This window comes from Micromesistius poutassou, assembly GCF_964030765.1.
Source record: "Micromesistius poutassou genome assembly, chromosome: 17".
Classification (NCBI taxonomy): Eukaryota; Metazoa; Chordata; class Actinopteri; order Gadiformes; family Gadidae; genus Micromesistius; species Micromesistius poutassou.
In genome coordinates, this window is record NC_140287.1 from 11,799,464 (window position 1) to 11,813,985 (window position 14,522).

The window sequence follows — 14,522 nt, forward strand, 5'->3', positions numbered from 1 at the left end:
CACAGTGGACCCACACCAGAAGATGACATGGCTCCCCAAATCATCACTGACTGTGGAAACTTCACACTGGACTTTAAGAAACTTGGCTTCTGTGCCTCTCCATTCTTCCGCAAGACTCTGGGACCTTGATTTCCAAATGAAATGGACAGACCACTGAGCAAGATTGGTACAAATAAAGGCTTGAAATATTTCACTTGAATCTATATAATGAGTTACACTATTTAAATTGAATTATTGAAATTAATTAACTTTTCCACAATATTCTAATTTATTAGATGATGCACCTGTATATCATCAGCAAACGAGTTATTATCAAGTTAATCAGTACGGAGTCTCCCCCCTGTGGTGACGTAATGACATTGCAACATTGAAATGCAAAACACAATGCAGATAAATAAATGCCAGCTGCTCAAAATATCAGCCCACCTTTATTTACAATTCAAAACCAGACAAAACTTTTCTCTAACGTGGCAAAAAACAGGATAAAAACAGATGAACATGAATCTGGCTAAAATAAAGCAAAATATACTAACTGAATGCTAAATAATTTATTAGCAATAACTGTAAATGTGCATTTCTTGATATTGTTCCTAGTTTTACAACAATTAAACCTTGGCAGCACACATGTGAATGCAACATCATAAACATCACTAACCCATACACAGACTAACCAGACCTAGGGAGCAAACTACTGTTTGTAGCCTCTCTCTGTCCCAAAGCATACATTATAAAAACAAAGGATTCAGAAATGTGGAAAAGGGTTATGGTAAATCAGGAGAGACATGTGCCTTTCGATTCATGCATGTACAATATAATGGTGTTTGTCTACTGGTTTACAGACAGAGGGTGGATGCACCCCAACAGCACCTCCACCAGTACTGGACTGGGCAGGAGAGCTGGAGCAGGCAGAGAGCTTGGATATCAGGAGAGAGAGAGGGGCGTCATGAGAGAGGGGGGCATCAACAGGGACATGGAGCCCAACACAAAGCATCAGTCTGCTTCAACACATCACACACAAGTCACAGCATGCAGGGGCGGCGTTTGTCCTCCACCAAGGCCATCGTATCAAGCCTCCAGCCTCCATGACATCGCATTGCAAAGGTGGGTCGAGATAACATGAAGAAAATCTGTATACTAGTAGTTACATTTCAATTCAAAAAGCCTATTTGAGTGTCTCTGGTGCGGCCCTTGAACATGATCATATAAATGTCCTCATTTATTCTACCCATCCCCCCAAAAAAGAAAGACAATATTCTTCAAACTATGATTCACATTTGTTCTATGTAGATTATAGCTGTAAGTCACTGAATCTTTCTGCAAATGGATGCAAAAGAGAAATACCCCAATCCAAGAGAAGGCATTTTAACATGTGTTCTGGAGTGAAGATGAGCAACGGGGGAATGAATTCATGACCAAACCGGTCTATCCACACACACACATTGTCGTAATTGAGAAATACAGCTTCTATATCTCCCATTCGCACATCAAACATTTTCCAGGTAAGTTACAAGACTTCCTACGTTAACAAATTGTACTCCAGCCTCTCCTCCTGAAACATGGACACACAGCGGGTCCATGGGGACCCGTTGCGTTTTCATACCTTCAGTCCTACCTGCAGTGAGGACTGAAGGTATGAACACACAACTGCAGGGAGGACTGAAGGAAAGCTGAGGCCAAAGCTCTCCTAAAGGTTCGGTTTGGTTGGGGTCCGGTTGGTTTTCATATGAAATGGATGCAGTCTTCTTGGCTCAAGAGAGCTTTAGGCTGAAATCCAAAGGCTTAAAAGTCCATAGGCAAAGGCCTGGCAAAAACAAGACAGAAAACACACACACACACTGAGTAACACGGGTCATCTTCTAAATTGCATTGAGATGCCATTACAAGCTTTTTTATTTATGGCTGAATATGAATGAAGGGACGGCTCGTTTTAATGAGGTTAATTAGCACAAACATCTCGCCACGTGTTCCGTCTGGACTTACAGCAGGAGGCAGACGGGAGGGACGGGGTACGGGGGGGCTGCTACTTCCGCGGTACGCCGGCAATGTCCTCGTCCTTCAAGGTAAACTTTTTCCGAAGGGCCTCAGAGATCAGGGTGGCCGAGTCCTCCTCCCTCAGCGAGGAGCAGCCTCTGTTGAACCTGAGGAACACAGAGACCAGAGACCAGCTTGAACCTGAGGAACACAGACCAGAGACCAGAGCTTCACTCCATCCATATTCAACGTGTATAAAAGAGCCACTGAATAACAAACTCAAGACAAACCCCCTGCTGATACCGTGTGGTTCAGCAGGACGATGACCAATAGGGACAGCATGTGTAGCCGTGTGACCTGCGAAGCTGAACCTGATTGGATGAGATGTCCCCTTACCGGTCCTTGCTCATCTTCATGCGGTTCATGTCCTTCAGGATGTCCATGACGTCGGCGAAGCTGGTGGACTTGGACAGCGACACCGTGTCCTCCTCCGCCTCCCGGAACTCCATGCTGGGCCGGTCCAGGTCAAAGGTCGCTGAGCAGGTCATGGAGGCGGTCAGCCGGGGGTCAGGGACCAGCTCCGACACCACGGAGACTGCGTCCTCCTCGTCCTCATCCTCCTCTTCCTCCTCCTCGGTGACGTCGCTGATGACGAAGGAGGCGGCGGCCGTGGCGGCCGGCGGCGGGTAGGACGTCTCGAAGGGCGCCATGGAGAAGCTCATGCTAGTGTCATCAGGGGACAACAGGTCAGGGGTCAGCGGGTTGGAGCCTGGAGCGAGAGAGGAGGGGGACAACAGGTCAGGGGTCAGAGGTCAGAGCCTGAAGCGAGAGAGGAGGGGGACAACAGGTCAGGGGTCAGGGGTCAGAGCCTGGACACAGAGAGGACTGACTGACCCCAGTCAGTGGAGACTAAACCCTCTGACTGACCCCCGTCACTGGAGACTAAACACTGACTGACCCCCGTCGGTGGAGACTAAACCCTTTGACTGACCTCCGTCAGTGGAGACTAAACACTGACTGACCCCCGTCGGTGGAGACGATCTTGGCGATTTGCTGGCGCAGTCGGCTGAGCTCGTCCTGGAGCGCCGTGGTCCGGTTCATCGCCGTGACACCCGGCTTCCTCAGACCCTCCACCTTCTTGCCCTCGCGCCGGAAGTTGGGCACCGAGGAGTTCCTGTGCAGCACCAGCAGGGGGGTGGGGCGCCACTCATGTCTGAGGGGGCGGGAGTCACTCCTGGAACGGACAACACGGCTCAGGACGGGGACAACACCACTCAGGGAAACATGTGTCAGTATGTGGATGGACTATGTTAACACACACTAACATGTGTCAGTCTAATATGTGTCAGTCCATGGATGGATTATGTTAACACACACTAACATGCGTCAGTCCGTGGACGAGTTCAGTGTGGAGCTGCTTACCTCACTCTGGCGTAAGTCTCCTCCTCGTCTGCAGCGATCCAGGCGATGTCGGCCAGGGTAGGAACCGAGGGCCCGAGGGGCTTCAGGGACGGGAGGCCAGGGAGTTCCTGAGGAGAACAACACAGTCATCCAGGGAAGAAGAAACAACACAATCATCCAGGGAAAAAAGAACAACACAGTCATCCAGGGAAAATAGAACAACACAATCATCAAGGGAGGAGGGAACAACACAATCATCCAGGGAAGATAGTCCATGTAATAAATGACTGGCCACACAAGGCTGAGTGTGGACTGTGATGATCACCTGGAAGCAGGCCCTTTGAGGAGGCTTGAGAGCCAGAGTAGAACCGATCCTCCTCACGACGCTCCGAGTGGACCCATGAGGCTTGTTCTGCCAGATAGGGATAACCTCCTGAGAAGTCACAAGAAATATAAACGGGTGTCGTGCAAAAAAGGGATCGCCGTCTGCCCCCTATTGGTTGTATTGGTGCTTTAAAGATTTAAATAAAAGGGAAAAGGGACAAGATTTGTAATCTAGGCCCAAGGGAACAGAGCAGAGCTGATATACAGTCATAAGGAGAAATCTTTATTTTATATGTAACACGGCGAAATCATGTTAATTACAGTCTCGTTTTCAAATATAGGTGTTAGAGATACCGGACTATAACTATACTATAGTTATGATCTCTAAAAACTACAAACACTTCATTTGGGTTACTTAATTGGGATTATTCTGGAACATGAAACGTTAATTAACATGGACTTAGAGAAATGTTTATTTGCACGTCATGTCTGTTATAAACGTGTACTATACATACACTATAGAAACCATCAGTTTACATGGCTAACAATGTGCATAATTTATACTGCATTTCAAATGTAAAGATGGATCCATCGATCTACGTCAAGTTAGTTTGACCAGTAAGCGTTTATTCGGAGAAGAACCTTACAGCGTCAGAGTCCATGTTGAGTGATGGGGTTCTGCAGCAGCTGGATGTGGGATCTGTTACAGCATCACCTCCACACACACGGACCGCATCTGAAAGGACACAACAGGTTATATTATAGAATAGGGATGTAAGAATCAAATCATATCTTCAACACAAGCTCCGTTTAGACAGAGACCTAACCGCCATACTGACTGACGTTTGGATCGGAGGTAACCTCTGCTTGTTTCCCTGCCAGTAACCTAGTAGCAGCTATGCTATCCTAGCAGCTATGCTAGCGGTCTCCTTCAGGCCCTGGTCGGGTTGTGACCGAGCTTCTCTCTTATCATTTAACATTTATCAGCCCATCTTTCAAAATAGTTCATGACATAAATCCAATATCCAACCTGTATATAACTTACATTTGGATGATATGCACCAAGTAAACTTGAAAATAAGTAACTATTGCTTCATATAAGCCCGTTGTCCTGGTCGTCTTCAGAGCAGCTTCAGCTAGCAGCTAGCGGTGTTGTGGTTGAAGCCGGAAGCATTCTCCATGGACTGACAGCTGATTGGTTGAAGGGTTACAGCTGATTGGTTGAAAGGTTTACTGCACTGGTTTCCTAATATATTTGTTTACAAACCCACAACATGCGAACCCGTTTGAGAACCAAACAACCTGAGACAAACGATGAAATATTTAATCGGCGGATGATTTATCTGATCATTGATCCCTGGGTTCAGCATTTATGTACCAGAAACAACCTTACACAATGATTTTACAGGCTCTATTTAATACACTCTTTTTACAAGCTGAGGATCCACACTCCTTATTGTCTAACCTCGCCTGGACATCAGAAACTGATAATGAACTTTGGTTTGATCCATTGATATGAGAACTGTCTCATCCCTTTAAGTCCTGGGCGGAGCATCAGTCGGCTCACTGGTCTGCAGTGGGATTCTGTCGGCATCAGAACCTCAATATGAAATGTTTTCAACTCCAGGCCTTCCTTAAGTCAGGTCAGTGGTTCAGAATGTCCTCCTAATGTACTAATTGTGGTTCACCAGACGCTTATCGCTTGATAGCTGTTGCTGTTTGATATTGCAATGATGGGTATCACAGTTAATATGCAATCAGCAATGTCAGTTAGCATACATGATAATAACCATACGAGGATGAACCTGAGATGATGTCTGGAGGAACAGTCCTGTGTTGCTCTCTCAACATCGAGTGACTGATGAGGTGATTGATGAAGGACGATTCATATTTTTTCGTTTTTGCGTCAACTGTGTAGTCTAAATGTACACGGCTGTGTTTGTGTAGTTAATGGCTTACATAATAATGTAACATAACATAATCCAATTACATTGTCGATGATAATGTGTTTTTGCGCCGAAATATAATATGGACAATATAAATATAATATAAAGATCAACACAATTGTTTGCAATATTTTACATTGTTAAATACAGTATATTTCGCCCATCGGGATGGTTCTGTACGGTAATTAATCTGCATGGATAGTTTGAATGGAGTCGTATCTCTGCCCTGTAGGTACGGTAACGCTGGCAGGATGCTGATAGGTTAAGTGGAGGATGATAAACCCGGTCTGACCCTCAGCGCCCCTCCTGACAGGAAATGGCTCAGTCCATGAGGAGGTCCACCACTCTGGGCACCATGGACCACAAGGTCCAGAGGGACACAACTAGGACCGGCTACTTTGGAAATGTCAAAAACAGGTCAGGCCATAAGTAGGATGGGTTACTGGGGAAGCAGCCTGGCTCTGGGTTTAAGAATGGTCATACATACTTTATCTGTGTTGGAACTGTATTATTAACAGAAGGCAGAACAGCCAAGAAACAATGGTTGGAGCACTACTGAGACCAGGTGTTATTCTCTAGCATGACTCCTCTTTTTATCAGCTTATCACATTGGTATCTGTCATGCAAAGTTTTAACTGACGCTAAATTTACATCTGATGCTAAATTTATATATATATATATGTACATGTCTATCCTGCAGCCATTTTGATTAGCAATCACGCATCTGGAAGTGAACTTTACACTGCGAGAACAACAACAGTCACTCAGATGTGTGTTTGTGGGAGAAGTGTTGTCCTCGCGTCTCCTCTCCTCTCTTCAGGCTGGGATCCAAGCTGGCGGCCAGCAGCTCACAGGAGCTCAGTAAAAGTCCTCTAGGGGCCGGGCCTGGGGCCAGATGTGGTCCTCTGGGGGGGGAGCCCGGGGCCAGACGTGGTCCTCCGGGGGCGGGGCCTGAGGCCAGATGTGGTCCTCTGGGGCCAGAGCCTGGGGCACCTGGGGCCAGATGTGGGGCCACTGAGGCCCGGCCCGGAGGCGGACGTCCCCTCCATGCGGATGCCAGTGGAGCCGTCCACCACATCAGGAACCCCAAGCTGAGGCAGTACTACCTGCAAGGTAGGGTTAGAGATAACTAACATATACATATATACAAGATTGAAGAATTTGTCCCATGATTGTTCAAATTTATGATCTATACAGGATGAGAAGGAAATGCTATCAACATTACAGTTACAGTATATTATTATTAAAATGTATATACTGGTAAAGGAAATGCATCCATTGTCTTCACAGGCTCCTCGTCAGAGTGTCAGCCAGCACGGCAGGAGGGACCCGGCTGCAAGGTCTGTCTGCTCTCATGGTTACATAACGGGGTTAGGCAGTGGCACGGGTTGAGAGATAACTGAAGGACTCTCTGCACATTTAAGAACATAACGGGGTTATTCTGGTTTAAGAGATAACTGAAGGACTCTGCACATTGATGAACATAACAGGGTTAGGCAGTGAGGTTTCCCTGCTGGTCAAATGTAACAGTGGATATTTTCAGTTATGTCTTATCAGGCATGAAATATGCTTCATGGAGCTTATAAATCCTCAAAATGAAGTGTGATTTACAGCATAAATCTTACGACAGTCTTCCCATAAAAACGAGGGAGGCTTTTTCTTAACAACGTCCAAAGTTCAATGAGAGCTTGTTGTTCCGTCACCATGGGCGGACGCGGTCTGTTTCAGAGTCTCTACCGCAAATACTACAGGAAATATGTCTATCCAAAGGTAACTATGCAAAACGTTGAGCATTCGACTGCTGAGGCGATAGAATTGGCCGCAGGCTCACAGGTTATTTAGAGTCTCTCCGTTGTGTAGGAATGTGTCTGTGTTCATGATTATTATAACTGATTGGAGCAATTCTACTGTTCTTGGTGACTAAAAAGGTTAAGGTTGTTGTGTTATTGTACCATTTTATATCCTCCTAATAGCAATCATACCGGATTCAAAATGTAGAATAACTCATGTCTCATGATCTTTCTACAATGAATATTGGTTATTGGATCAATAAGGACTGACCTATGGGGGGCTGTAGGTGTTACCTAACCACCAATGTTTATTTACACATCGACATAAAACTTAGACGCACAACACTTTGTTGCCATTGATCCTGGGGCTGCTTGCCCTCCAGCGGTACACAACATAATGCCTAGCGCACACAACCTCAGGGGAGCAGGACTTATGTTTCTGCTCTTAATGCCGGCGCTACTAATGCAACATGATGCAGCAGATATCCAATAGGACGCCTTTAGATGATGCTGCTTTATGTCCTCCCCCTCCCCTCCCTCCTCCTCCCCCTCTCTCCTAGACTCCTCATGGCGACATGGTGTTCAGCATCACCTCTCAGTCTGATGTCCACCCCGCACCACCTTCAACCACCTCCGCCTCCTCCACCCCTGTGGTTCTCCCCCAGATGGTAGGAGACCCCTTTAGTCAGATGCTACATTGATGGCTGTGGCCATCAATCTCTGTCAAATTGTGTCACAATGGATGATTGTCGTCTCAAAACAGTGAAATGTATATATATATTTTTTTATAATGTCTTAGATGTATAAAAAAAGAAGAAGGCAAATGGGGTTTATTGTTGAACCAATCTGGCAATTTTTTTAACTCTTGAGAGTAGAGGCATACAGAGTCTCCACTCTCTATGCATAGTCATGTAAATATGACATGAGCAGTCTGCTTGTTTATCAAACAGTGTGACCAACGCCACAACCCTTATGACACACACACAAACACACAACACACAACACACACAGGGCAGGCGCAGAGGGAAAGAAAGAGGAAGTGCTGCTACTTGTCGTGTGTGAGAGGAACGCCGTGTTCTCTCCTGTTTTTGTGTCATGGACTCCGTCTTACAGAGGCTGCGTGTTTTCAAGGGGAAGCAGACCGCCGCCGCGCCGTCTCCGGTGGATCTGAGGTGGTCCGGCGCTGACCAGGGGCTGACGCCCGGGCCGGAGGTGACCCCCCCCAGCGGTGCCACCTCGCCCTCGCCGGACGCAGAGTACGACAAACTCCTGGTGAGTCTCTGAGGGAGAGCAGCGGGCCGCTAGTGCTATGTGACAGCAATAGCCAAACATCTTTACATCCCATGCAGTTTGGGTTTCGGCCACACCACTCTACCGAGACTGCTTTGGCCATGTTCATGTAAAAAATAAAATGCCAGCTAGATAAAAACAGATGTATTGGTGCCGTATTCCTGGACTTAAAAAGAGCTTTTGACACGTCAATAACAAGGTGCTGCTATCTAAATTGTCTGGTTTATATTTTTCTGTTCAAACTATAAGTTGGTTTCAATCATACCTACCACATAGAGAACAATGCACTGTGGTGGATGGGGCCAGTTCTGCTTACATGGGTTGCCCAGTAGGAGTCCCCCTGGGGTCCATACTGGGGCCCATTTTATTTTCATTATATGTTAATGATCTACCTGAACAATGTTTACATGTTGATGTCCAGCTCTATGTGGACGATACTGTCATTTTTACTGAAGCAAAAAACCCTGAGGAGGCAGCATGTGTGCTCTCAACAGCTCTCACACACATTCAAACATGGCTCAATAGATGTGTCTTATATTAAGTACCATCATTGCAACATCTTAGAGAAATATAATCTAGTACTACATGGCCTGGCGCCACCCCCTCTGCAAGAGTTTATTAAATATCGACGGACTCGGGTTACCAGAGCAGTAGTAAACAGGGTTCCTTTTAGGAAAACCTCCTTCAGCCATAATGTACTATCTATTAAAGGTAGTGCATTATGGAATACAATACCACCAACTATAAGGGAATGTCCCACTCTGGCCACTTTCAAGAGCCACGTTAAGGAGTGGCTTAGAGCTAACCAAACATGCAACCACCACTAAACATACTAATTAATTGTCCTGTTTTTTCTTTTTTTTCTGTTTCTTGCTGTTTTGTATAGCTAGTTTTATTATGTATGATTTATCTAGTTTTATTATGTATATGTGTGTGTGTGTGTGTGTGTGTGTGTCATCTTTGTTGTATACGGGGAATGGGTTAACCTAGTGACTGATAGTGCTTTGCACTTGGTTCTATGAACATCCTTACTGTACCGACAGCGATATATTGTTTCACCTTCATTTCACCTTTCATGTGTTCAGTATTTTGAATGCTTAATGCTGGTAGTCTGAAGCTTTCCTCTATGACCTTGTCCGTTGATAATAGAAGAGGGAAGTTGCAGTACTACCAAGTGTTAAGCAAATCCTAATGGTTGTAACCAAAGTGCTAATCCCCACATGAACAGCGTCTGGTTGACCCTTTGGTTTCAGGGAGGGCTGACTTAGTGATTCTGAAACTCTTTACCACCCTGGTCAATACAGGATGGTAACCTGCTCCACTAGGTCCGTCCTTAACCAATCATCTCTGTGTGTCAGGATGTGGAGGCGGTACCGATGCCTGACGGACAGCTGTGCCTACTCACTCTCCCGCCAGAGTGCTGCCAGGGGGAGGGGCCTGAGGCCATCCCATACCTCAAACTGTTTTGCCGTTACATCACCGACTGCAAGGTGAGCCGTGAAGTGCGGCTGATGGTGAAAACAAAAACGTAGAGAGAACGACATTTCCATAGGGATGATTTGCAAACCTGAGCACCATCACATGGTAAAATCCCCCTCTCTCCCTCCCTCCCGTCTCTCTCTCTCCCTCCTTTCTCTCTCCCTCCCGTCTCCCTCCCTCCCATCTCCCTCCCTCCCCATCTCTCTCCCTCGCGTCTCTCTCTCTCCCTCGCGTCTCTCTCTCTCCCTCGCGTCTCTCTCCCTCCCTCACGTCTCTCTCTCTCCCTCCCTCCCCGTCTCTCTTCCGCATCTCCCTCTCCCGTCTCCCTCCCGTCTCCACCCTCCCTCCCCGTCTCTCTCTCTCTCCCTCCCGTCTCCCCCTCTCAGGGCGTGGTCTCTGGCATCCTGCTGGTGACGTCCACCAAGCTGTTCTTTGACCCGTGCAAGGCCCACCCCCTGGTGGTGGAGCACGGCTGGGAGGAGTACCTCCTCTCCGTCTCCCTGGAGCGCCTGGCCTCTGTCAGCCTCTACTCGGACATCAGCCACGTCCGCTTCAGCCAATCCCAGCACAGGTCCGCACGCACACACACACACACACACACACACACACACACACACACACACACACACACACACACACACACACACACACACACTGTTGTCCTTTTCTGTAACACTACATGAGCGTGACAGAGCCCTCTCTCCAGGTGGAGGGGTAAGAAGAGCTCCCTGAGGACTCCTTCGCCCGGGGTCTGTGGCTCCCTGACCAGCAGCACCACCAAGCAGGAGGTGGAGGCTCCAGCCCCGGCCTCCTCGGGCCCCCCGGGCCCCTTTGGTCGGCCGTCTGGGGAGGACGGCGGCTCCGCAGACACGTCCGAGGTGGAGAAACCTCTGCAGAGTGGCGGGCCCCCCGGGACTCCCTCAGAGGGGGCCGCCCGGGACTCTGGTGCCCGGGACTCTGCTGACCCCGCCTGCCGCGGAGCAGGAGCGGGCGACCTCGAGCCGAAGAAGGAGGAGGAGTCCGGCTGGAGGAGGCGCCTGGCTGGTGAGGAGGCCAGGAGGAATGGACCGGTGTATGTTGTGTTCACCAGCGAGGCCGTGACGTACCCTCTGTCTCTGTGTCCTCCAGCTCCCGGGAGCAGAGCGCCCAGCGGCCCCGGGGCTGTGATGTTTGTTCGGCTGCGGACCCTGGAGAAGGAGAAGACCCCCGCTGGGCCCCAGAGGGCCGCCGGGCCCCGGCCGGGAGGAGACGCATGGCTGGCCCTGTCCCAAGAGAGGTACAGACAGACAGACAGACAGACAGACAGACTTGTGTGTCTTATATATATATAGAGCAGCTCTCCTCTCTCTCTCTAACTCAGTTCAGAGCAGCTCTCCTCTCTCTCTAACTCAGTTCAGAGCAGCTCTTCTCCTACCTGAGCCGCTGGCGTCCGGAGACGAGGCTCCTGGAGGGCGAGGAAGAGGAGCGAGACGGGGACGCCTGCGAGGAAGAGTTTGTGTTGATCGAGGACGACGAGGAAGAGCACCGAGTGGCCAGGAGTGACCGGCACGCTGGGGAGGACTGGGAGGTGAGTGGGCTCATACTGGGAGGACTGGGTGGTGAGTGGGCACATACTGGGAGGACTGGGTGGTGAGTGGGCACATACTGGGAGGACTGGGTGGTGAGTGGGCACATACTGGGAGGACTGGGTGGTGAGTGGGCTCATACTGGGAGGACTGGGAGGTGAGTGGGCTCATACTGGGAGGACTGGGTGGTGAGTGGGCTCATACTGGGAGGACTGGGAGGTGAGTCAGCTCATACTGGGGAGGACTGGAAGGTGTGGGCTCATACTGGGAGGACTGGGAGGTGAGTCAGCTCATACTGGAGAGGACTGGGAAGTGAGTCAGCTACTGAGCGGTGAACAAGCTCAAATGTTGTTGTGAACACAATTCCAATAGGTGATGATGTACTTCATGTTTGCGTGCAGATGTTGTCTATAGAGAACGGTGGGAGCCAGCCAGCGCTGCCCAGAGACCCTGAGGACCAGCCAGCGCTGCTCAGAGACCCTGAAGGCCTCGCTGACATTTTGGATGCAAGCTGCATTTTAGAAGCCTCACATGTCAGAGAGGTAAGGGGCAGCTTTTCCTCACTCACTCACTCGTTCATTCATTCATTCATCCATTCAATATCTCATTTGTTTAACATTTGCTATTCAATGTTTCCGTACCTTTCCTGTGTTTGTACGTTTTCCTTCTACCTCGATCAGTTGTGCTGTTCTCTACCTTCCCGTCTCGTCTCTCTCCCTAGCTGTGCACAGAGTTGCCTCCCAGAACGATTGGTCATGCCTGGCAGCTCACCTACAGCACCTCATGCCACGGCTTCAGCCTCAAGTCTCTCTATCGGAGGCTGAGGGCCTCAGACTCGCCCGCGCTCATCATCATCAAGGATGCTCTTGATCAGGTGAAACACGCATGGGGGCCTTTATCAACGATATGGATATTCATGAAGGTCCAACATCTCATAGGCTGAGAGATGTGTTTACTCTGTGTGTCAGGGATACTATTGTTTTGCTGTGAACTGACGTGTGGTTAATGTGTCTTAAGTCATGTGGTACTTACATGAGCTGACTCTTTATGTACCAAGTGATGTTTGGTGCAACATTGACCCAATGGAAGAGCTAAGAATGATTGCCAGAGACACGAAGGATGTGGAACATGTAGAGTAAGAACATTTTTATGTTTATATTTTTATATATTTTATATATATTCTTTCCCCTTGTTGCTCAAGGTGTTCGGAAGCTTTCTCTCCCACCCGCTGAGGCCAAGTGACACCTTCTACGGCACAGGAGAGACCTTCCTCTTCATGCTCCACCCTCGCTTCAAGGTCAGCTAACGACACACTCACACCTTGTGGAGAATGAAGATCAGCCGTTTGAATCCTCTGTCTCTCTCCAGTGCTTCAGGTGGACTGGAGAGAACACCTTCTTCATCAAGGGAAACCTGGATTCATTTGCCATCGGCGGGGGCAGGTAAGGCTATTGTGGTGCTACATCGGCTATTAGGTTAAGAATGTAGCCCTTTGTCTTTCATTAAGTGGGTTGGTAAAGTCATTTGATCTTCTTTCATACTTTTATTACTTTTACCCTATTTCCATGAAAGCCATGAAGTTATAGATTATTCGATTGTCATATGTCTATAAAGATGATGATAATAAACTATTATAACCACACTTCTCCACAGCGGCCACTTCGGCCTGTGGCTGGACGAGACGCTGTATCGCGGCCACAGCCGACCCTGCTACACCTTCAACAACTGCTGCCTCTCTGAGCAGGACGACTTCCACGTCATCGCCATGGAGGTGTGGACCTTCAACTGAGGGGACACACACAGCCACGACACATATTTTCCAACCACACGTCTGAGAGTGTGCACATGCTCAACGCTGGGTGGTTTGTAACGCTACTCTAGGACCTTTCTGAGCCTGAGTTGTTACAGAAGTCCTCTTTGGTATGGATGCCGGGCCGCGTGTTACTCTTCACTACGACCACATGGACACTAAAGTACGATTTACTTACATACTGGATTAGCCTGTCTCTTGACACAGTGGTAATGTAAATAGAATACCCATCTCTTAATTGGTACTATATATTCCTATGCTCACGTAAGTGAATGATTTACTTTCTTTGGAAAAATGAAGCTCTACATATGCATATGTGCATGTACCGCCTGCTCCATAAATTCTCATACTCTCCATTCAAAATGGGAGGGGAAAACATCGAAATGATTACGAAGACTATACAATATCTTCTATGACAGAACAACTTGAGTATGGACAGGTCAATGGACCTGAGGGACTAACAGGATATAGAGTTCCTCTTCCAGTTTTGGGGGCGGGACTCGGTGAAGACGGACAGATACCACCATCTTGGTTTCATCCTCTGATGGAACAAAAACTGAAAAAACAGAACATTTTCAATACGTTTATGCAAAATGCTTTAGAGAATGTCATGTGGCTTAATAGTTGATGTTGCCCACTAAAACACATTTATTGTAAAACAAAGGAGGTTTATTTTGTGTTTGGAGACAATTTGTCACTTTGAAAAAAGGTAGAACTATTCATGTTTTCACCTTTTATTGTACAGGGTTAGCCCTAACCCTAACCACAGGTTTAGGGCTAGCCCTAACCCTTTAAGGGTTACGATAAGGCTTAGCCCTAACCCTAAGGGTTACCCCTAGCCAGTGTTCACGGTTGTTATCTGGGGTTCAAAGCCGCGACAGGAGCCAATCAAACCAAGTCGTGAATCCCATGAATGCATTTCCCAGAGATGGTCATGGAGGGCGGA

At 48.0% G+C, this 14,522-nt stretch overlaps 2 protein-coding genes across 6 annotated transcripts; one reads left to right on the forward strand and one right to left on the reverse strand.

The window, feature by feature from the left end:
* Positions 1–409: 409 nt before the first annotated feature.
* Positions 410–4,865, reverse strand: mtfr1l (mitochondrial fission regulator 1-like). 2 transcript variants are annotated; one of them, XM_084482201.1, is made up of 8 exons: positions 4,742–4,865; positions 4,344–4,432; positions 3,698–3,784; positions 3,394–3,500; positions 2,994–3,205; positions 2,368–2,740; positions 1,981–2,138; positions 410–1,801 (listed from the first exon to the last, which is right to left on the reverse strand). In XM_084482201.1, exons 2-7 carry the CDS (start codon positions 4,356–4,358, stop codon positions 2,021–2,023), a joined length of 912 nt encoding a protein of 303 aa, XP_084338327.1. In that variant the 5' UTR covers positions 4,359–4,432; positions 4,742–4,865; the 3' UTR covers positions 410–1,801; positions 1,981–2,020. The 2 variants fall into 2 exon arrangements, with proteins under 2 accessions (XP_084338327.1, XP_084338326.1); XM_084482200.1 differs by having other exon boundaries at positions 3,698–3,805.
* A 185-nt stretch (positions 4,866–5,050) lies between these two features.
* On the forward strand, positions 5,051–14,379 carry LOC311362370 (uncharacterized protein). Of its 4 annotated transcripts, none has more exons than XM_084482189.1 (16): positions 5,051–5,339; positions 5,875–6,059; positions 6,463–6,755; positions 6,933–6,982; positions 7,993–8,100; positions 8,564–8,704; positions 10,081–10,212; positions 10,588–10,772; positions 10,908–11,245; positions 11,330–11,477; positions 11,594–11,768; positions 12,168–12,308; positions 12,488–12,640; positions 12,968–13,063; positions 13,135–13,208; positions 13,420–14,378. In XM_084482189.1, exons 2-16 carry the CDS (start codon positions 5,959–5,961, stop codon positions 13,553–13,555), a joined length of 2,271 nt encoding a protein of 756 aa, XP_084338315.1. In that variant the 5' UTR covers positions 5,051–5,339; positions 5,875–5,958; the 3' UTR covers positions 13,556–14,378. The 4 variants fall into 4 exon arrangements, with proteins under 4 accessions (XP_084338315.1, XP_084338317.1, XP_084338316.1 ...); XM_084482191.1 differs by having other exon boundaries at positions 5,956–6,059; XM_084482190.1 differs by lacking the exon at positions 5,051–5,339 and adding an exon at positions 5,490–5,562 and having other exon boundaries at positions 13,420–14,379.
* The last annotated feature ends 143 nt before the right edge of the window (positions 14,380–14,522 follow it).